Here is a 25188-nt window from a genome sequence, read left to right on the forward strand (position 1 = left end):
TGTAGAAACGAAAGATCTTTAGTCGACTAGACGACTGATTTCCGAATACACCTTTCACGGAGATATCAGAATTTCGAAAACGATCTCAAACATTGTCAAACGTTGAAAATGTGAAAAATTTAAGATTTACTTGTTGTTAGACAACTAAAATAATGATATGTGTAAATAACATGAATAAACCAATATTGAATTATTGGTTAGTGTGTTAATTGTTTGTGTTAAACCATCATGACCATATCTGTTGTGAATAAGGATACTGCATCTGGGACATCTTCTATATTTCGTTACTGGCTAGCAAAAACAACCCGAATAAATAAAAATACAGAACAAAAGACAATTATATATTTGGACTTACATCCGTACAGGTGGTCCTTGGTAACATTCTGCATACGACAACAATCCAGTGTGTGTGACTGGCTGCTGATTATCATATTATGTTTTGTCTATTATTATTGAAAAGGGTCTATGATTTTCTCTTTTGAATTGTTTTAAAACATTCAAAAACGAAAATTACACAACAGTTTTTATTATCAATTTACTTCCTTCTCTTTGTCAGGAAAGATTGTTTGTGACACATGCACACATACATCTTTACCTGTGTTGTATACATAACATACACATTTTTTAAAAATGTTTACATTTGAAATGGCATAGAACATCATCTGACGTAAGTTATAACTGTGTTTGTTTGTTTTTTTTATTTTAGTTTTTACAATAACAATACATAAAAAATGTATTAATAGATAATTTAAGGGAAATATTTCTAAATAAAAAGATTGCAACATCAGATATTTCACATTATTGCGCAATACGCTTTCTTTGGGAAAAGTGTAACATACATGTATGAACATAATATATACATGTTTGAAAAATACATGTATACGCAAATTCTTCTACAATAATTAACATATTGTGTTATCCTACTATACCATTGTTTACGTGACACTTATACATGTTATATCATAAACTACTTTTGAAATATTACATTAAGATTATCACAATTCCTGGCAAATATGACTGTTTTATCCAAAGTTTAGATGAATTCAAAAATATTAAAGCAAGACTGAGAATGGATGTTTTTAGAATTATTTATATTTTGTGTTTTTCATATTCATTTATGAGACTATTTACCGGATTTGTTATCTCATAAGCAACACGACGGGCACCACATGTGGAGCAGGATCTGCTTACCCTTCCGGAGCACCTGAGATAACCAATAGTTTTTGGTGGGGTCCGTGTTGTTTTTTCTTTAGTTTTCGATGTTGTGTCATGTGTGCTATTGTTTGTCTGTTTGTCCTTTACATTTTTAGCCATGGCGTTTTCAGTTTATTTTCGATTTATTTTTCGTCCCTCTTTTATGCATCATCTTCATTACTGCAGAAGTTATAATAATCACCGACATTAAGATTAGCAATTATATAACGTTTCGATCAAACATTATGACATGTATGATATGGTGTCAGATGTCGGTCCACAAAAATCATGAAATTAAAACCAAGAAAAATTCAAAATACCTATTCATTAATACAGACATTAAGATATGTGTCAAATAAACTTACCGATATGAAATGGTAGAACACCCTGTATGAACTCGGACATTGGGGATCTCCCACGGACCCGGAAAGCATCAAAAACATATTGTGAATTCATGTTTCAAGGGCCATTAATAAAGAAGCTGGGAGATGAAAAATGTGCATATCTAGTACAATATTTAGGCGAGAAAGGCAGAAATGTGTATATTGCATGGAATATGACTGCCGATGACCAGAATAAAACTGGAAAAATACTACATAAACTTTGACATTTTTAGCTCACCTGGCCCGAAGGGCCAAGTGAGCTTTTCCCATCACTTTGCGTCCGGCGTCCGTCGTCGTCGTCGTCCGTCGTCCGTCGTCGTTAACTTTTACAAAAATCTTCTCCTCTGAAACTGCTGGGCCAAACTAAACCAAACTTGGCCACAATCATCATTGGGGTATCTAGTTTAAAAAATGTGTGGCATGACCCCGCCAACCAACCAAGATGGCCGCCATGGCTAAAAATAGAACATAGGGGTAAAATGCAGTTTTTGGCTTATAACTCAAAAACCAAAGCATTTAGAGCAAATCTGACAGGTGTAAAATTGTTTATCAGGTCAAGATCTATCTGTCCTGAGATTTTCAGATGAATCAGACAACCCGTTGTTGGGTTGCTGCCCCTGAATATGTAATTTTAAGGAAATTTTGCTGTTTTTGGTTATTATCTTGAATATTATTATAGATAAAGATAAACTGTAAACAGCAATAATGTTCAGCAAAGAAAGATTTACAAATAAGTCAACATGACCGAAATGGTCAATTGACCACTTTAGGAGTTATTGCCCTTTATAGTCAATTTTTAACCATTTTTCGTAAATCTTATTAATCTATTACAAAAATCTTCTCCTCTGAAACTACATGGCCAAATTAATCCAAACTTGGCCACAATCATCTTTGGGGTATTTAGTTTAAAACATGTGTGGTGTGACCCGGCCAGCCAACCAAGATGGCCGCCATGACTAAAAATAGAACATAGGGGTGAAATGTAGATTTTGGCTTATAACTCTGAAACCAAAGCATTTAGAGCAAATCTGACATGGGGTAAAATTGTTCATCAAGTGAAAATCTATCAGCGCTGAAACTTTCAAATGAATAGGACAACCGGTTATTGGGTTGCTGCCCCGAAAAAAGTAATTTGAAGGAAATTTTGCAGATTTTGGTTATTATCTTGAATATTATTATAGAAAGAGATAAACTGTAAACAGCAATAATGTTCAGCAAAATAAGATCTACAAATAAGTCAACATGACCAAAATTATCAGTTGGCCCCTGAAGGAGGTATTGCCCCTTATAGTCCATTTTGACCAATTTTTCGTAAATTTTTGTAATCTTTTACAAAAATCTTCTCCTCTGAAACTCTTGTGCCAAATTTAACCAAACTTGGCCACAATCATTATTGGGGTATTAAGTTTAAAAATTGTGTGGCGTGACCCGTCAAACTAACCGAGATAGCTGCCATGGCTAAAAATAGAACATAGAGGGGAAATGTAGATTTTGGCTTATATCTCTGACACCAAAGCATTTAGAGCAAATCTGACTAGGTAAAATTGTTTATCAGGTCAAGATCTATCTGCCCTGAAATTTTCAGACAAATCAGACAACCTGTTGTTGGGTTGCTGCCCCCAAATTAGTAATTTTAAGGAAATTTTGCAGATTTTGGTTATTATCTTGTATATTATTATACGACCGCAAAAATTTAAATTTTTTGGTCGTCTATTGCTATCACGTTGGCGTCGTCGTCGTCATCGTCGGCGTCGGCGTCATCGTCGTGGTCGTCCGAATACTTTTAGTTTTCGCACTCTAACTTTAGTAAAAGTGAATAGAAATCAATGAAATTTTAACACAAGGTTTATGACCACAAAAGGATGGTTGGGATTGATTTTGGGAGTTTTGGTCCCAACATTTTAGGAATTAGGGGCCAAAAAGGGCCCAAATAAGCATTTTCTTGGTTTTCGCACTATAACTTTAGTTTAAGTGAATAGAAATCTATGAAATTTTGACACAAGGTTTATGACCACAAAAGGAAGGTTGGGATTGATTTTTGGAGTTGAGGTCACAACAGTTTATGAATTAGGGGCCAAAAAGGGGCCCAAATAAGCATTATTTTTTGTTTTTTGCACCATAACTTTAGTATAAGTAAATAGAAATCAATGAAATTTAAACACAAGGTTTATGACCACAAAAGGAAGGTTGGGATTGATTTTGGGAGTTTTGGTTCCAACAGTTTACGAATTAAGGGCCAAAAAAGGGCCCAAATAAGCATTATTCTTGGTTTTCGCACAATAACTTTAGTTTAAGTAAATAGAAATCAATGACATTTTAACACAAGGTTTATGACCACAAAAGGAAGGTTGGGATTGATTTTTGGAGTTGAGGTCACAACATTTTATGAATAAGGGGCCAAAAAGGGGCCCAAATAAGCATTATTTTTTGTTTTTTGCACCATAACTTTAGTATAAGTAAATAGAAATCAATGAAATTTATCCACAAGGTTTATGACCATAAAAGGAAGGTTGGGTTTGATTTTGGGAGTTTTGGTCCCAATAGTTTAGAAATAAGGGGTCCAAAGGGTCCAAAATTGAACTTTATGTGATTTCATCAAAAATTGAATAATTGGGGTTCTTTGATATGCCGAATCTAACTATGTATGTAGATTCTTAATTTTTGGTCCCGTTTTCAAATTGGTCTACATTACGGTCCAAAGGGTCCAAAATTAAACTTAGTTTGATTTTAACAAAAATTGAATCCTTGGGGTTCTTTGATATGCTGAATTTAAAAATGTACTAAGATTTTTAATTATTGGCCTAGTTTTCAAGTTGGTCCAAATGGGGGTCCAAAATTAAACTTTGTTTGATTTCATCAAAAATTGAATAAATGGGTTCTTTGATATGCCAAATCTAACTGTGTATGTAGATTCTTAATTTTTGGTCCAGTTTTCAAATTGGTCTACATTAAGGTCCAAAGTGTCCAATATTAAACTAAGTTTGATTTTAACAAAAATTAAATTCTTGGGCTTATTTGATATGGTTTATCTAAATATGTACTTTGATTTTTGATTATGGGCCCAGTTTTCAAGTTGGTCCAAATTAGGATTCCATATCAAGTATTGTGCAATAGCAAGAAATTTTCAATTGCACAGTATTGCACAATAGCAAGAAATATCTAATTGCACAATATTGTGCAATAGCAATTAATTTTCAATTGGAGTTATCTTTCTTTGTATAGAATAGTAGTTGATAATATATGTTGGAAATTTGCCAGACATGACTATGATGTCATTTTCTATTTTTATTTGCCAATAACTTTATGTAAATGACTTCATTGGAAATTTGCCAATATAAAATGTTGCTGATGAAGTTTTTTTTTATTGTTTTATACAATAAACAATGTATATTCACTTTTACTACCAACCAATCTTTACCATTCAGTGATAACAAGCACTTTATTTTACATTTTAATATTTTATGATGTATTTAAAAGGGTAGTTATTGTTGCAAACTCCATTAGAAATTTGAATTGATATCAGTTTTGGAAAACGGGAAACGGGGATGTGAAAAAAGGGGGGGTTGAAATTTTTCTCATTTCAGATTTCATAAATAAAAAGAAATTTCTTCAAACATTTTTTTGAGAGGATTAATATTCAACAGCATAGTGAATTGCTCAAAGGCATAAAAAAACTTTTAAGTTCATTAGACCACATTCATTCTGTGTCAGAAACCTATGCTGTGTCAACTATTTAATTTTAGATTTAAAAAGTTTGAAGAAGAAATCTTTAATTGATTTGTAAAATCTTGACATTTGTTTTGTGTAAAAAAAAAACCATGTAATGTCAAAAATTTGATCACAATCCAAATTCAGAGCTGTATCATCCTTGAATGTTTTGTCCATACTTGCCCCAACTGTTCAGGGTTCGACCTCTGCGGTCGTAAAAAGCTGCGCCCTGCGAAGCACCTGGTTATAGATAGAGATAAACTGTAAACAGCAATAATGTTCAGCAAAGTAAGATTTACAAATAAGTCAACATGACCGAAATGGTCAATTGACCCCTAAGGAGTTATTGTCCTTTATAGTCAATTTTCAACAATTTTTATAAAATTTGTAAATTTTTACTAACATTTTCCACTGAAACTACTGGGCCAAGTTCATTATAGATAGAGATAATTGTAAGTAGCAAGAATGTTCAGTAAAGTAAGATGTACAAACACATCACCATCACCAAAATACAATTTTGTCATGAATCCATCTGCTTCCTTTGTTTAATAGTCACATAGACCAACGTGAGCGACACAGGCTCTTTAGAGCCTCTAGTTTAGGTCTTTATAAAATCCAATTAGTACGCAAACCTAGATGGAATGGTCAGAGACAGGATAGATTTTGGAACAAAATAATCAAAAGTTAGAGAAAAGTTAATGAATGAAGGGTCTGAACTTACATTAGAAAAAGTCTTAAATATATAGCAAGAACTTATGAGTTGTCTCTAAAACCATTACAAAATGTACAACCAATTAATATTGGGGAAGACCCAAATGTAAATAGTATAAAAATAAAGAAGTTTTAATAAAACAAACAAACAAAAAGAGTTATCCACACTAATACGGTATACTCTTGTTCAATTAAGACGAACATCCTCTCTTTATGTGCATATGTTTAAGGCTTTTCAAGTCAATACAATATAATACAATTATTACAATGCTTGAAAGATAAACTTGTGTTGTACCAAATTATAAACCTGCATCTTTGACGATTTTCTGCATGAGGGGAACAGGTAAATGATATTTACCAACTATGATAGTTTATTTTAATAAAACAGAGAAAATGTTTAATTACATTTATATTTTATCGTAGGACGATATCTCTGTGAAGCACTGGCCTGGAAAGTGGAACCGATTTACATATATATATATATATATTCATGCAAATTGGGTAAGTATGTATTTTGAATTGCGGAAAAGCCAGAACACTCAAGTAGGAAGTATTCAAAAGACTTGAAAGATTTAGAAATACATATTTAGAAATATTTTTTTTTGGGGGGGGGATTGACGCTAAGATCTAGAGTCGTCATACTATAAGACTTGGTTCACAGGTAAGCAGTTGGTTCGTGATTTCAATTTATGGCTAGCAGACTTCAAGTTCGACATACAAGATTCATTACAGTAAAGAAAGGTGATCCAGACCAACCATGTCATACAATTTTATCATATATTGGGGACAATCCCATCTCCTTTGAAACGTAAGAGTTTTCAAATACAATTCGTTATAATGTACTGGTATCAAGGCGTTGAAACCCTATAACTTGATATACAATAAGATACGCTTTGTCTACTAATAAAATTGTGTATTGGCTTCCATCCCAAGTATTGAGCTTTTGGGAATTGATCTTAGTATAGAAAAATCGTTTTAGCCGTTGCAAGGGACTATTTCTTAAAACTGATATCAAACGTGGATTTAAGTGTTAAAAGTAAATTAATTTTGAACCTGACGTTTTCTTTTTGAATTTTTTATAGATATTGTTCTTGTTTGAAAACCTACCAAAGAACAAGGAATGCTTAATGTCTAAATCAGACAATCCTATGTCTGCGTCGTGGAAACTAAAAATAGGATTATTGAAAAACTATACTTTTGTTCTGTCAACATTCATTTCTTTCCGATAGAAAATCTATTAATTTCTAATTCATATCATGATTTATTAACAAAACCAATTTCGGAATATCAATTGTCAAAATGAGCTTTGATAATAAGTCTTTAAATTCTATGCTGTGTTTAGAGTACTATTATTTGTCTGTTTGTCTTTTTCATTTTAGTCAATGAGTTTGACACTCCCTCAGATATCGTTTGCCCCTCTTTTAATAACTTGCGTCCGTATCTCCTCCCGAACCCTAAACTGTTGTAACTGTGTTAACATTAAAGTTTTTAAAATAACTTTTTTCAAAGTTGAAACTTTGAGTTTAAAAATAGTATAAATATTGAGTTAAACAAAAGTCTAAATTCCGGTTTTGAAAGCGTAAAAAATTTGAATTTTAAATTATCAATATATATAAAAGTTATAATTTCGCGTTGAAGTCAAAAAGTTGAAATTACATTTAAAATGGCAAAGTTTCGACTTTGAAAAAAAGTTTAATCCAATTTTATTTTACTATGTCCCTAATACGCTTCCATATGTATTAATCAATTAAATCTATCAAAACAAACGGAGAGACAGACAGGCAAACACATACATGTATAAACACCAGAATGAGCTTTAAACCCAAGTATAATTATATTTGATGTAAATGTTTATTTGTATATTTGTTCGGGTTTTGTAAATTCTAACGATAACATCAACATTTTCAAATAACTTTAAAAAATACAACACTTAAATACAAGAAACTGGTTATCATAACTTATAGCTTTTCCTTTTCAGCCTATGCAGAGTTGCAGTGAGATGAATTGTTGTTTGATTACTACTAAATGACAATGTAGATATAGCTTAGTGAAATGGCAATCGCAATGCATCAGGATTCTATGAATAATTTACAAACTTAGAATCGAGTAACTTGGAATTAAAGTGCATTATGTATTTAAACAAATGTTAACTGATAACTAAACCTAAAGAAGCCTATTGCAGTAATTATTGGCAGAATGTTATCAATAATCATTTCATATTGATGCCGATCAAACATGAAAAAATGTCCAATAGTTATCTCTATAAAACTATATCATTTGATAGACGTGTGCTTTTATTCGTGTCTTTTTGTTCGACAAAGAACTTTTCGACACTGGCCTTTAGAATATCTATATTCTAGGAATTCTTTAATAGAGGCAGGATTTTATTTTAACGGTCAGGAGAATGGAATTTATAAAATACGATGTTTCATGTGCGGCATTTTAACCGCTCCCACTACATGGAAAGCTCATGAAACGCCTGTAGAGGCACACAAACGGCTATCTAAAGATTGCCCTTATATAAGGAGCGTTTGTCTAAATTTCAATACATCAAAAGTAACCGAACTTGCAGAGTTCTATGTTCATAAAGAATATACTGAGATACAGAAGCGGATAAATTCTTTTGAAGACTGTCCATACCCTGAAATATGTAAAGAATATGTAAATGCGGCACGAACTGGATTTTTTTATTCTAGTAAGTTGTATATGACATATATATTAATATAAAAAATGTGTGTGTGTGTGAATGTGTGTGTACGTGTCTTTTCTCAAATATCTACCAAATTCAACTACCACGCCTCGCCCTTAATCCCCAATCTTTACTCTTCACGCTTCCCCGATTTCTTTTCAGGGATAACTTTTCAATTGAAATGCAAATCGCCTTCTGTCAAATGTATGTGTGTGTGTGTGTGTGTGTGGCAATATAAATTAACTAACACAATGTGTATTCAAAAAATGAAATATGAATGAATACTACTAACAATTAAAAAAAAATCATACTACAGAAATAAATTGGTATCTCATAAGAATATAAAATTAAGAATGGAAATGGGGAATGTGTCAGAGAGACAACAACCCGACCATAGAGCAGACAATGCAGCGAGAAATTCCCGCACCCGGAGGAATATGTCTGTTTCAAGGAACATAGTTCTTTTATATATCGTGCGTTGTCATAGATACTACAAATTCTAAAGAATGTCTATTTTGTAGTATCTTATATGTTATTATGTTTATAATATCTGTTGCTGGTCGATCAATATACGTACCTCAAAGTAATAGTTATTTTGTAGACGATGCTTTAACTTGTTGCTGTTGTAACTTAAAATTGCTCTATTCTGATTCTGAAAATGACATGTGGCAGAGACATGTTTTGTTTAGTCCAGACTGCATTTTATTAAGAGAAGAAAAAGGAGAGGATTTTGTTAAAGCAGAACAAGAGAAATGGAAAAAGGTTTTTTTTAATGTTGATATTTTTTTATTTCTTCATAGGAATAATTTGCCTATACTCAAAACATTAGTTTACATATAAAGAATAATTGTATTGCAATACAACATATACATTGTTTTCGGTTACAAAGTGATATTGCTAATTTGTGAAACTATGAAAAAAAGTAGGTGTGTGCATTGAGGTTAGATAATGATGAGGTTTGTGATAAAAAAAAAAAAAAAAAAACAACGAAAAAGGCTTATTTTATATGTAAATACTCAAAATTATAGTGGTTTTAAAAATAATGAATTGATAGACAACGTTCTTAATATACATTTATGCATGTGTGCAAGTATGCACTTTTCTATAATATTTTAAAATAGATATCCGGGAGGAAAATTACAATTTAACGGAGAAGTTTATATTGTTATCAAATAGTGCTCTCTTTCACATCTTGGTCGTAGTTGAACCAAATAATCACCGTTTATGAAATGGCGTTTTTCATTTCAATAAACGTGAGATAATAATATCAAGTATTCCAGATACAGATAAGAATGTTATCAATTACAACTGTAATAAAATCGGTGAAAACTATCGTATGAGTACTTACATTGATTCTGATATCAATAAATTAATGAATGAAAGAAGCATACTTTCATTTAATTCTTGAATATATGTGTATGAATTTACAATTGTCAGTACACATATAACATTAGATCTAAGTTAGACAATTTTCGTTAAAACATTTCTTGATCCCACCGTGATGGATAAACCTGAAATAATTATTTCATTTAAGATATTCAACCCATACAACAATGTAATGAAAGATGTAGAAAGTCGTATAGCAACATTTCAAAACAAATGGAAAACAACAATCAAACAAACACCAGAAATGATGGCAATTGCAGGATTTTACTGTGTTGGTATGTCTGTATTCTTTTGATTGTAGTATTTTGATACGATTATTAGACCTTTTCAACATCTCTCGACACCTACAGTTGAGAACGATTACGACAGGTAAAATGTGAATGGTCGTCTCAAAAATTAAATAAAAATAAATCATTATTGATTTTATTACTTTCATTGACAATGATACAACTTTCCTACAGAGTCCAAATAACATGGATTTTTTTTATAGTTTATTATATATATATGTAAAGGAAATGATGGACTTTAAGTCACATTTCATCTTTTGAGACGTTGAGTTTCTAGCTGTCCTGGTGGAATTTGGAAAATGAAAAGAACAAATCATGCTTAATTGTGGTTACAATTTACTTAAACAGTGTCTATATATGTCTGTTGACAAGGGTGGCAGACGTTTCCACAATTTCTGTTAGTTTTGGCCTGGGGGGCCTGCATAATGTACTCAATACTTTGTATATTTTAATTCAATATTTTGGTGTTGCACTTGAATTCTGTATTCACCAATCACGCTATTAAATTTGCTCCTTTTTTCTCTAATGTTATGGCTTACGATTAATTTGAGGTGTTATAAATAGTGTAACTAAAGGATGACGATTTGGATAAACTTTGTCTCTAAGGAGAACACAGTCCTCCGGGAAATGCAGCAAACCATTTTTCCTTATTTTGATCCAAAACATCCCTTATGAACGGTCATAGATGAGATAAAAAAAAATCTTAAGTACGAACAAAAAAGAAGGAAAAAGGTACAAAACTTTGTTCCGCAAATTGGATATAGAGAAACAAATTGTTCCTTTTAAAAATGTTACACGATGATGACTGCTGTACCCATATTTTGACTATTTTATTTATTCTGTCTGTTTAGTTCACGCATCATTGTAAATATAACGGAAGTTGATGAGACTGTCATCAAAGTGAGAGGGTTAGCGCTATAAAACCAGGTGTAATCCACCATTTTCTACATTTGAAAATGCCTGTACAAAGTCAGGAATATGACAGTTCTTGTCCATTCGTTTTTGATGTGTATTGTTATTTGATTTTGCCATGTGATCATGGACTTTCCGAATTGATTTTCCTTTAAGTTCAGTATTTTTGTGATTTTACTTTTTACACCAACAAATTAATCTTTATTTTCATGCGGCAAATATTTGGTAAAAGACTCACATAATCATAAAATTGAAGAGAAAACGTATCAGGATGCAGAATGGTTGCTGTATTTGTTGTAATCAGTTCAACATGAAATGTCGTGTAAATAAATACAAATTAAGAAAATTATATTTATGACAGATACATATATTTATTTATTTATTTGGTTGATATATATTCTGAAGCTATATAGCCAAGACAGTATAAGACAAGATAAGATCAAATAAGATAAAATAAAATAAATTTTATTTTCCAAATTAGGTCCCCAGGGGGGCATATACACATAACATATATAATTGATACAACATACAGTATTATTTTGCATATGTATATATAATATAACATTGTAAAATAAGCTATAACCGCCAATCCAATATGTTACGTATACAAATAATCATGAATAGAAGGTTTTTGTATTTGAGACGACCCATCCGTTTTACCTGTAAACTGTAGGTGTCATTAGTCGGTGTCGAGAGATGTTGAAAAGGTCTATTAAAAAGACAAACCAAAATATCTTGCAGTGTACTGTTCATAACATCCTTAGTCGAAACCTTGATTATACTAGTATTGGTTATTGATTAAAAAAAAGACACATATAGGGTTGGTACTTTTTTGTTAAATTAATGACATACCAGTCTTTGAACTCGTGAAAAAAACAGCAATACCTATAATTAAATGTTGTCATTTTGTGTATTTAATGTAAAAGTAGATTTTGGGATTTATCAAAACTTAAGTGAGAAGACATTTGAAAGAAAACAACATACGAGTGTTGGGTAAAACAATGTTAAAAGTGTATCACAATATTTTGTTCATGCGTCATATTGAGTAGTTTTTATAACCTTTCTATAGCTGATGAAGATGGTGATTCTGATTGTGTAAGATGTTTTTACTGCAATGGAGGCTTACGTCGTTGGGAACCGGCTGACGAACCCTGGGAAAAGCATATTATTCAACTTGAAGATTGCAAGTTTGTTCATCTTATGAGAGGAGACTCGTACATAAACCATGTTCGCAAAAATAACAAGGTGAACATATATGATAATAGGTTAAAAAATAAAATTAACTAAGGATGTCGATTGTCATCATTTGTTTGTGTCTGTAGATCTGAGACTGATAAGGTAAATAGTTTTATTATTGTTTACTTTTATAGAGGTCAAAGGGCAAATTCAAGGTCGGAGTTACCTGGTTTTAATATATAACTCACCTTATCCTATGAGGGAAGTAAACAAAACACTCCAAGTCCATGGTATCTGATGTACAGTAGTTGTCGTTTGTTTATGTAGTTTATACATGTTTCTCGATTCTCGTTTTTTATATAGATTAGACCGTTGGTTTTCCCGTTTGAATGGTTTTACACTTGTAACTTTGAGGCCTTTTATAGCTTGCTGAAGGCCGTACCTTGACCCATAATGGTTTATTTTTATAAAAATTTATTTGGATGGAGAGTTGTCTCATTGACACTCTTACCACATCTTCATATACCTATATATCTACATATTTAGTTCAGTCAACATGAATACACTGGAACAAAAGTGTTATGCATAAAACGGCAACGAGGGACGAACACGCAAACAAACAAACATGTTGACTCTTATATAATTAAAAAGTATAAATATCCTCCGAGAAAAACTATGAATGAAACTTCAAATACCTTAACAGAGTTGAACTCTGAAAAGTTGAGATATACATATTTGGTCAAATAAGTTTGAGAGTTCTTGTCCTTTTATCTGAAGCAAATTTAAACTTTTTCTGTTATATTTACTGTGAATTGCTTATTTACAAACTGAAACTTACAACCATAATTTATCATTTTTTTATACCAATCATAAATACTGACGCTAGACGGATGTGAATTCAATATCATGAATTTATATTCACCTAACGTACCGATCTTGTTATAGTACATTAAAGTATACGTATAATACATATTCTTAATTATTATCATTCTAAAAACAGGAATACTTAGTTTGTTTTTTTAAGGTAAAATAGTCCTATCAAGGGGTATAAATCTGTTCTATCTTAATGTAACGACGAACCACCTGTGTGTGGTCCTAAGGTTCAAATATGTCTTTGAATTTAAACTCAATGATACATTTTAAAATGGCCATGAATTGTTTCCTAAATGAAAATATCTAAAAAAAATTGACTTGTCAAAAGACACCTTTTCATAAGTGTACATTTTTTACTTCAAGAATCGGCAAATTACGAATATATTATCAAAATACGACGATTGTTTTACATTTTGCAGACCTGAAAAATTGAGAAAATCATTGCCCCAATCTAGGTCCTATTTAGCACATTCTTTGTTCCTAATATTTGAGATATGAACGCAGTTTGTATTATGTGTACGTACATTGTGTTCGTATCTAGATGCGCGCTTATATTAATAGTTTCGTTGGTTTATTACTTTCGTTAATGATGTGTCTGTTTGCTCTTTTCACCTGATCAAAAAATAGGTTGTAAATTTGTTAATATTATTTCATATTAATTTCAATTATGGTTTGATATTTCAGGAGAAAACTGAAATCGAAAAATTGAAAAAAGTCAGTCTAGGTACGTATTAAATCAAGATAGTGTAGTATAATTGCCTATGTCACATCTTTCCTCCGTAAACCATATACCAACCATAAAAACCCCGACATGACGAAGTGACTTGAACAGCTTTAACCAAAATATTACCAATCCGATAAAGAATAAACGAAAGACATAATTATGTTAAGCATGTGGCACACATTAACCCAATATAGTTACAATGGTATTTTCCTCGCAAGGCAAAAACCGTTTTATCATAATGGGCGTCAAGTTGGTTACCTATTCCCTATTCCCTATTCGTTACCTATTCCCTATTCCCTATTCGTTGCCTATTCGTTACCTATTCCCTATTCCCTATTCGTTACCTATTCGTTACCTATTCCCTATTCCCTATTCGTTGCCTATTCGTTACCTATTCCCTATTCCCTATTCGTTACCTATTCGTTACCTATTCCCTATTCCCTATTCGTTACCTATTCGTTACTTATTTGATTTTTAATATCCTTCCCCCTTTTTAATTATGGCATGGAATAGTTTAATATGGCTGCCGTTACCATGGAAACGGCACAATTGTGAAAAAAATGAGTTTTTGGTTTTTGGTGAACTGTTTGGATATGCTTCAACTTAGAATCATCATATTTTAAAACAATGTAGGTGCCCACTATATACAGGTGTTGGATGATTTTGGCGATCATTGGAACTACTATGTTGCCATGGAAACTACACCAAAATTTTCAAAATTCTAAAAATGCTCAAAACTTCATGAAACTTCACAGTAATGATGAGCAACATTGGAGTTGGAATTTCCAAAATAGGTCTTGTTACCATGGAAACAATGCAAAAAGGTCAAAAATTTCAAAAATAAGAATTTTCCGCAAACTGGATGAAACTTTACAGGAATGGTAACTGGCATAGGCAGAGTTGGATTTTGAAGTTAGAATTTTCAAAATGGCCGCCGTAACCATGGAAACAGCAAAAATATCAAAAATTCAAAATGTTCAAACTTAATGAAACTTTGCAAAAATGTTACTAGACATCTGTAGATGCTCTCTTTGACTTTGAAATTGTCAAAATGGCTGCCGCTCACCTGGTAATAGGGGGAAGGGGTGCCTTCCGTTATTGCTAGCAATTACAAATCTAGTTGTTAATAGTCTTACATATGGTAATAGTTCTGAATTGGTTGAGGTAAAATGATCTTTTTATGACCTATTTATATGTGTTTGTGCTCAACCGATCCTTTTACTTCATGTTCGATACGCATTTGTTCCTTACTTGTTTTTTATACGTTCTACCTTTTAACTGCTTTATGTCCGTATGTTTGAAGATGGATCTTGGTTCGACGGGATGAAATCACCGTGTTAGCGCTTGCGTAAAAACGAAGATGTGGTATGATTGCCAATGAGACAACACTCCACATTAGACCAAAATGACACAGAAATTATCAACTATAGTTCACTGTACGGCCTTCAACAATGAGCATAGCCCAAACCGTGTAGTCACCTATAAAAGGCCCAGACATGACAACCTCATACAATTCAAACAACAAAACTGACGGCCGTATTTCATATACAAAAAAATAAACGGAAATATGTAACACAAAAACAAACGATAACTACTTAATTTCAGGCTCTTGTCTAGGGACAGGCACATACTTACATAATGTGGTAGAGTTAAACATGTAAGCAGGGTGTACATCGTTTCGGAGCATGCTATTACCTTGTTTAATTCGTTCCATCACTCGCTTATAATTCGCTTATAATACGTGTATCTTACGTTGCACCTTTTAAAACATGATTTTCAATTGTTTTGTTGTCTCTGGTGGAAGATTTGGGCTCTTAGAGGTGATATAACTCTATAAGTGCATTTGTATCCGTTCCAGCGGTCGGATAATACCCTGTTAAATATTCGTTACTAATTCGCTTGTAAAAAGTTTGTTGTACGTTGCACCTTTTAGAAAAGGATTTCCAATTGTGTTCATATCTCTGGTGGTAATAATGTGTTCTTATAGATGAAATACCCCTTGAAGCGCATATGTACTCGTTCCAGCGATCGGTTAATACCCTGTTACCTATTCGTTACCTATTCGTTACCTATTCACTTATAGTACGTTTGTTGTACGTTGCATCTTTTAGAAAAGGATTTTCAATTAAATTCATATCTCTGGTGGTAACAATGTGTTCTTAGAGATGAAATGACCCCTTTAGAGCGCATGTACCCGTTCCAGCGCTCGGTAAATAACCTGTTACCTATTCGTTACTTATTCGCTTTTAATGCGCGGGGTATAAGGTGCACCTTGAAATAAATAGTTTTTTAATTGTGTTCAGGTCTCTGGTGGTAATAATGTGTTCTTAGAGATGAAATTACCCTATTAGCGCGCATGTACCCGTTCCAGCGCTCGGTTAATACCCTGTACTTATTCGTTACCTATTCGTTACCTATTCGCTTATAATACATTTTTTTATACGTTGCACCTGTTAGAAAAGGATTTTCAATTATGTCCAGGTCTCAGACGGTAACAATGTGTTCTTAGAGATGAAATTACCCTATTAGCGCTCATGTACCCGTTCCAGTGCTCGGTAAATAATCTTGTTACCTATTCGTTACCTATTCGCTTTAAATGCGCGGGGTATACGCTGCAACTTGAAATAAATCGTGTTTTAATTGTGTTCATGTCTGGTGGTAACAATGTGTTCTTAGAGATGAATGACCCCATTAGAGCGCATGTACCCGTTCTAGCGCTCGGTAAATAACCTGTTACCTATTCGTTACTTATTCGCTTTTAATGCGCGGGGTATACGGTGCACCTTGAAATAAATCGTTTTTTAATTGTGTTCAGGTCTCTGGTGGTAGGAATGTGTTCTTAGAGATGAAATGACCCTATTAGCGCGCATGTACCCGTTCCAGCGCTCGGTTAATACCATGTTACCTATTCGTTACCTATTCGTTATCTATTCGCTTATAATACATTTTCTTATACGTTTCACCTGTTAGAAAAGGATTTTCAATTATGTCCATGTCTCAGGTGGTAACAATGTGTTCTTAAAGATGAAATGACCCTATTAGCGCGCATGTACCCGTTCCAGCGCTCGGTTAATACCCTGTTACCTATTCGTTACCTGTTCGTTACCTATTCGCTTATAATACATTTTCTTATACGTTTCACCTGTTAGAAAAGGATTTTCAATTATGTCCATGTCTCAGGTGGTAACAATGTGTTCTTAGAGATGAAATTACCCTATTAGCGCTCATGTACCCGTTCCAGTGCTCGGTAAATAATCTTGTTACCTATTCGTTACCTATTCGCTTTTAATGCGCGGGGTATACGCTGCAACTTGAAATAAATCGTGTTTTAATTGTGTTCATGTCTGGTGGTAACAATGTGTTCTTAGAGATGAATGACCCCATTAGAGCGCATGTACCCGTTCCAGCGCTCGGTAAATAACCTGTTACCTATTCGTTACTTATTCGGTGCAACATACAACAAACGTATTATAAGTGAATAGGTAACGAATAGGTAACAGGGTATTAAACGAGCGCTGGAACGGGTTCATGCGCTGTAATAGGGTCATTTCATCTCTAGGAACACATTGTTACCACCAGAGACATGAACACTATTAAAAAACGATTTATTTCAAGGTGCAACGTATACCTCGTGCATTAAAAGCAAATAAGGAACGAATAAGTAGCAGGGTATTAACTGAGCGCTGGAACGAGTACATACGCGCTAATAGGGGTATTTCATCTAAAAGAACACATTATTACCACCAAAAATATGAACTGAATTAAAAATCCTTTTCTAAAATGTGCAACGTACAACAAACGTATTATAAGTGAATAGGTAACGAATAGGTAACAGGGTATTTATCGAGCGCTGGAACGGGTACATGCGCGCTAATAGGGTCATTTCATCTCTAAGAACACATTGTTACCACCAGAGACACGGACACCATTGAAAATCCTTTTCTGAAAGGTGCAACGTACAACAAACGTATTATAAGTGAATAGGTAACGAATAGGTAACAGGGTATTTACCGAGCGCTGGAACGGGTACATGCGCGCTAATAGGGTCATTTCATCTCTAAGAACACATTCCTACCACCAGAGACCTGAACACAATTAAAAAACGATTTATTTCAAGGTGCACCGTATACCCCGCGCATTAAAAGCGAATAAGTAACGAATAGGTAACAGGTTATTTACCGAGCGCTGGAACGGGTACATGCGCTCTAACAGGGTCATTTCATCTTTAAGAACATATTGTTACCGTCTGAGACCTGGACATAATTGAAAATCCTTTTCTAACAGGTGCAACGTATAAAAAAATGTATTATAAGCGAATAGGTAACGAATAGGTAACGAATAGGTAACAGGGTATTAACCGAGCGCTGGAACGGGTACATGCGCGCTAATAGGGTAATTTTATCTCTAAGAACACATTCTTACCACCAGAGACCTGAACACAATTAAAAAACTATTTATTTCAAGGTGCACCTTATACCCCGCGCATTAAAAGCGAATAAGTAACGAATAGGTAACAGGTTATTTACCGAGCGCTGGAACGGGTACATGCGCTCTAATGGGGTCATTTCATCTCTAAGAACACATTGTTACCGTCTGAGACCTGGACATAATTGAAAATCCTTTTCTAACAGGTGCAACGTATAAAAAAATGTATTATAAGCGAATAGGTAACGAATAGGTAACAGGGTATTAACCGAGCGCTGGAACGGGTACATGCGCGCTAATAGGGTCATTTCATCTCTAAGAACACATTCTTACCACCAGAGACCTGAACACAATTAAAAAACGATTTATTTCAAGGTGCAGCGTATACCCCCCGCATTAAAAGCGAATAGGTAACGAATAGGTAACAGGTTATTTACCGAGCGCTAGAACGGGTACATGCGCTCTAATGGGGTCATTTCATCTTTAAGAACACATTGTTACCGTCTGAGACCTGGACATAATTGAAAATCCTTTTCTAACAGGTGCAACGTATAAAAAAATGTATTATAAGCGAATAGGTAACGAATAGGTAACGAATAGGTAACAGGGTATTAACCGAGCGCTGGAACGGGTACATGCGCGCTAATAGGGTAATTTTATCTCTAAGAACACATTCTTACCACCAGAGACCTGAACACAATTAAAAAACTATTTATTTCAAGGTGCACCGTATACCCCGCGCATTAAAAGCGAATAAGTAACGAATAGGTAACAGGTTATTTACCGAGCGCTGGAACGGGTACATGCGCTCTAATGGGGTCATTTCATCTCTAAGAACACATTGTTACCACCAGAGATATGAATTTAATTGAAAATCCTTTTCTAAAAGGTGCAACGTACAACAAACGTACTATAAGTGAATAGGTAACGAATAGGTAACGAATAGGTAACAGGGTATTAACCGATCGCTGGAACGAGTACATATGCGCTTCAAGGGGTATTTCATCTATAAGAACACATTATTACCACCAGAGATATGAACACAATTGGAAATCATTTTCTAAAAGGTGCAACGTACAACAAACTTTTTACAAGCGAATTAGTAACGAATATTAACAGGGTATTATCCGACCGCTGGAACGGATACAAATGCACTTATAGAGTTATATCACCTCTAAGAGCCCAAATCTTCCACCAGAGACAACAAAACAATTGAAAATCATGTTTTAAAAGGTGCAACGTAAGATACACGTATTATAAGCGAATTATAAGCGAGTGATGGAACGAATTAAACAAGGTAATAGCATGCTCCGAAACGATGTACACCCTGCTTACATGTTTAACTCTACCACATTATGTAAGTATGTGCCTGTCCCTAGACAAGAGCCTGAAATTAAGTAGTTATCGTTTGTTTTTGTGTTACATATTTCCGTTTATTTTTTTGTATATGAAATACGGCCGTCAGTTTTGTCGTTTGAATTGTATGAGGTTGTCATGTCTGGGCCTTTTATAGGTGACTACACGGTTTGGGCTATGCTCATTGTTGAAGGCCGTACAGTGAACTATAGTTGATAATTTCTGTGTCATTTTGGTCTAATGTGGAGTGTTGTCTCATTGGCAATCATACCACATCTTCGTTTTTACGCAAGCGCTAACACGGTGATTTCATCCCGTCGAACCAAGATCCATCTTCAAACATACGGACATAAAGCAGTTAAAAGGTAGAACGTATAAAAAAAACAAGTAAGGAACAAATGCGTATCGAACATGAAGTAAAAGGATCGGTTGAGCACAAACACATATAAATAGGTCATAAAAAGATCATTTTACCTCAACCAATTCAGAACTATTACCATATGTAAGACTATTAACAACTAGATTTGTAATTGCTAGCAATAACGGAAGGCACCCCTTCCCCCTATTACCAGGTGAGCGGCAGCCATTTTGACAATTCCAAAGTCAAAGAGAGCATCTACAGATGTCTAGTAACATTTTTGCAAAGTTTCATTAAGTTTGAACATTTTGAATTTTTGATATTTTTGCTGTTTCCATGGTTACGGCGGCCATTTTGAAAATTCTAACTTCAAAATCCAACTCTGCCTATGCCAGTTACCATTCCTGTAAAGTTTCATCCAGTTTGCGGAAAATTCTTATTTTTGAAATTTTTGACCTTTTTGCATTGTTTCCATGGTAACAAGACCTATTTTGGAAATTCCAACTCCAATGTTGCTCATCATTACTGTGAAGTTTCATGAAGTTTTGAGCATTTTTAGAATTTTGAAAATTTTGGTGTAGTTTCCATGGCAACATAGTAGTTCCAATGATCGCCAAAATCATCCAACACCTGTATATAGTGGGCACCTACATTGTTTTAAAATATGATGATTCTAAGTTGAAGAATATCCAAACAGTTCACCAAAAACCAAAAACTCATTTTTTTCACAATTGTGTCGTTTCCATGGTAACGGCAGCCATATTAAACTATTCCATGCCATAATTAAAAAGGGGGAAGGATATTAAAAATCAAATAAGTAACGAATAGGTAACGAATAGGGAATAGGGAATAGGTAGCGAATAGGGAATAGGGAATAGGTAACGAATAGGCAACGAATAGGGAATAGGGAATAGGTAACGAATAGGTAACGAATAGGGAATAGGGAATAGGTAACGAATAGGCAACGAATAGGGAATAGGGAATAGGTAACGAATAGGGAATAGGGAATAGGTAACCAACTTGACGCCCATTTTATCATATACATACCTTTCACAACCTGTATTGATACCATGAAGCATTATATTGAGTAATTAAATTTGTTTGTTCAACATCTTGACATGCAAGTTATATAAGAATGAAGGGCGGACGAAATTGACTGACATTTGTAAATGAGGGAATGTTAGACATAGCATTCCATTTTCCTTTTTAACTTGGCCACATAAACAGTCCTAATTCTCAAATGGTTGGAACCAGCGTACTTTATCACGTAACAAGATTTAGGCACGCAATTTGTAGAGATATTGCTGCGTATTCATACATCAAATACATAAAAAAACGCATTATTTTTAAAGTTTTACTATGAAAAACAGATACTCTGGAATACTCATGATTTTATACTCTTTATATACCCTTGGATCCTACTCAAACAAACCTATCATAAATACCAGGATTGGCATTTTATATTTGCGTCAGCGTTTCGTCTACGCTCGAATCACAAAAGTTAAAAATGCTTAATAAGGAATGAAGTTGAAGAGCAATTGATAGGTAGATTAATTTATTGATTTATTTGTTCCCTTGTAAGTTCTTGTACCCTATTTTCAACTGACATCGAACACAAGGATAGCTGAATCATTAAACATACTTTGTTGACTGGAAGATACATGTTGAAAAGTGGGGTCAGTGTCAGATATCAGATTCCGTTACGCATGAACATCTTTATCAGTATAACTATCAAAAGTAAAGTATAGAATATTGGAGGCAAAACGTCCAGCTAGTATTGTTTAAAGGATCTGTTTAGGCGACTGTGGGTTGAATTTAAATCATAGAACAATAAAAAAAATGTACATAACCACAGATGTACGAATGACAGCTATTCGTGGATATGCTGGAATTTTTTATCTTGCCATTTAATAAGGAACTTTTCGTTTTAATTTTTCTTGAATTTCGGTATTTAAGGTGTTTTACTCTCCGTGCTTTCTCGGTATCTTGTTTTATATATATTAATGTTTTCTTCAGAAAAAGGAAACACAATGTCACTATCTGACATGGGATTCTCCATTGACGATATTCTTTATGCTACCAGCACATTTTCAGAGAATTCAGGTGATAACATTTTTGTTTTATTAATACAAATAACATGATTCAATGTAGTTGAAAATGGACAATATGAAAGAAAAGCATTAAGCTATTTCAATTACACTAAGATAAAAAAGAAATAAAAAGTATGTATCAAACAATTACAAGAAGACTTTTTTCTATAACGACATGTATTATAGATTTATAAGAGGAACATTATTAATTGTGACTTGCAGCTGTTTTAAAAACTAGTTCTACAAGATAAAGAGAGAAATTGACAAGGCAAAGTGATCATGAACGAAATGAATATGTAATGGTGAAAATTGTCTGTTTATTAACTAATGCAATGATTTAACACTGCTATTTATTTAAGTTCTCGGCCTAGACATACAACATTACTTCAGTGAATCTATCGTTGAAAATAAATCGAGGTCTATACCCATGTTCGTACCTGTCATTTTATGTTGCATGTTTTATATCAAGTATTGGCCCATTGGTACATTATGATATCCCTCTTTGCTAAAAGCTTAACCCACATTATCATATACTTAGACTAAATAACATATGATTTTTACCGTATGATAATAGCATTAAATTTTTTTATATTTTTTCGAATTGGTGCTTAGCGGGCTGATATGAAAAGTTTATCACATGCTTCGATTGTTATCACATGCCTTTCCGTAACGTTATCACATGGCATGCGATATGAAAAATGCCATGTAATAATCTGATATTATTATATTGAACTGCTGTTCCTTTCAATTTAGTTAAGAAATACACAAAACTATAATCTTTTATATTACGAAATGTTTTATATTGTAGAAGGAAGTTGCGACTATGAAATAGAAGATCTTCTGGATATTCTAATACAAAGACATGAATCTACAAAACATCAAAATATTTGAAGACAATAGTACAGTGCAAGTTCTGTACTTATTCGTGGCTACATTTGAAATATTAACTAATTCGAACCACTAACCAGGCAGAGTGCCATATACATGTGATATATGGGGGGTTCCAGATTTTATCTAAAATTGGCCTAGTAGAAGCAATAAATGAATACTGCTAAAAAAATAATTTTGAGTGGGAAAATATGAACGGTTGCCATGGTAACGGACACACTATTTTTTTGTAGTTGAGCGTGGTAAAATCTTTCAAAAATCAGCTAAATCACCACAATCCAGAGCCTCATTATGAATAAAATCATGCATTTTGCATTAATGTTAATATGTATCATTGATACAATTTGGTTTAAGCTTCAATTTAGTGAAATTTGCATGTCAACCTAATTTGTAAATTTTTTGAAAAATTTAGCGAAAAAATGCATATTTTCAGCTTTTCTGAAATTGGGATTTTTGCGAAATTATCAAATTTTCTCTGGTGTTTTTCAGAAAAGTGCAAATGTGTATAGAATAGTTAGCACTGTAGTTATGAAGTTTGGATACTACTTTACCAAATTAAACAGAAAAATGCGTGCGATTTTTTTAGTTTTGTCACCATAGCAACCGTTTTTTTCCTTGGAAACGGAGTTTTTATTTGCAAAATATTGCAGTTTAAGAGATTTTAAAATGTCCTGAATTGTTTTATAACCAATAAGAAAATACATAAAAGCTAACGCAAACTTTAAACTACTATCGTCAAGTGTTGTTGACTTCATTTGTTACCACGGAAACACATATTATCCATAGCAATATCAACTCAAAAACTGCAAAAATAGAAGTTTATGTAAAAATACATAATAGAAGGTGTTTATTTTCAAATTGGAATATGACTTCATATTTGCATCACTCACAATCTTGTCTGGGTTCTTTTCTTCAGATTGTTCAATAAATGTAATATATAATGTAACATTGGGGTTCGGGCAAGGGTGGTGGAAAAAGGGGGGAGGGGGGTATGTTGATTTTTTAAAATGTTTCATACAAGTAGATACTTGAAAAGATAATTGCGTTTGGTCGCACTTTGTTCCGAGTTCATCATCTGATAATATATTTTTGAAAGTTAGCAGATGATGAACTTCATGGGAATGCAATTGCCGGGCCAACCTAACTTATAGTAAGGCAAGATAGATATGGCCCTAACAATTGTAAGAAAATTCTTAATTTCTTATGGCACACACCCGTCTGAGATGTTATTCCACCAGCATAAAAAAAGAATTGACCTGTAACATAACAACAACAAACCAATAATAGAATCATTTAGTCAAAGCATTTCTAAACTACTGAAGTGTGATAGACGGACAGGTAAAAAAATAATAATAGTCAATTGGTGATCGCTAATATCAGAAGTGCAGTATAATGGAATCCTCTTAATATATACATGTAGCTATTAGCATATCATTAATAACTCCTTTGTTGTACTACTATCCCGCAATTAGAATTCAGGATCTTTGAGATAGACAAATAGAATACATATGATAAGTTGGAATTGTGCTAATCCCGGTAAAATAATTATGATATTACCGGTAAAATTATCTAATCAAAATTATCAAGCAAACTAATTGCATCAATTATGAATCATAACGATTACTTAATTACTATGCGTCGCTCTACATATATCTCATAAGTTCAAGATTCCGATAACATTATCTTGTTTTGTGTGTGTGTGTAGGGGAGGGGGTTCAGCTGAAGCACATTTCTTATCCTTCTGACATCCTCCTCTCCTTTAAGATAGTAAAAAGGTATCACTTTTTTAGGTTGAATCTTCCAAAAAATTGTTTTTCTATTCTCAACGGGGTTTTTAACCTTTACATGAATTACTCCCCTATTTTCTGTATCTGTCTCTGTAACCTTTATAAAAGACTGCATTAATCCCGAGATTTGGAATGAAACCTTTAAGCTGAGAATGTCTGCATAAATACAAGATTAATAACAGTAATAATTTGAAGACAAATTCCTCACATGGTCTTATTCAATTAACTGCAACACTAGAAA

General features: G+C 33.3%; 1 protein-coding gene across 1 annotated transcript; it reads left to right on the forward strand.

The window, feature by feature from the left end:
* On the forward strand, window positions 1-23890 carry LOC143048648 (E3 ubiquitin-protein ligase XIAP-like). The gene is made up of 9 exons (XM_076222433.1): window positions 1-667; window positions 6420-6497; window positions 7975-8691; window positions 9287-9447; window positions 10220-10346; window positions 12340-12515; window positions 14004-14043; window positions 22199-22285; window positions 23081-23890. The coding sequence occupies exons 3-9, from the start codon at window positions 8232-8234 to the stop codon at window positions 23161-23163; spliced, it is 1134 nt and encodes a 377-aa protein (XP_076078548.1). The 5' UTR covers window positions 1-667; window positions 6420-6497; window positions 7975-8231; the 3' UTR covers window positions 23164-23890.
* The last annotated feature ends 1298 nt before the right edge of the window (window positions 23891-25188 follow it).

This window comes from Mytilus galloprovincialis, chromosome 10 (genome assembly GCF_965363235.1).
Source record: "Mytilus galloprovincialis chromosome 10, xbMytGall1.hap1.1, whole genome shotgun sequence".
Taxonomy (NCBI): domain Eukaryota; kingdom Metazoa; phylum Mollusca; class Bivalvia; order Mytilida; family Mytilidae; genus Mytilus; species Mytilus galloprovincialis.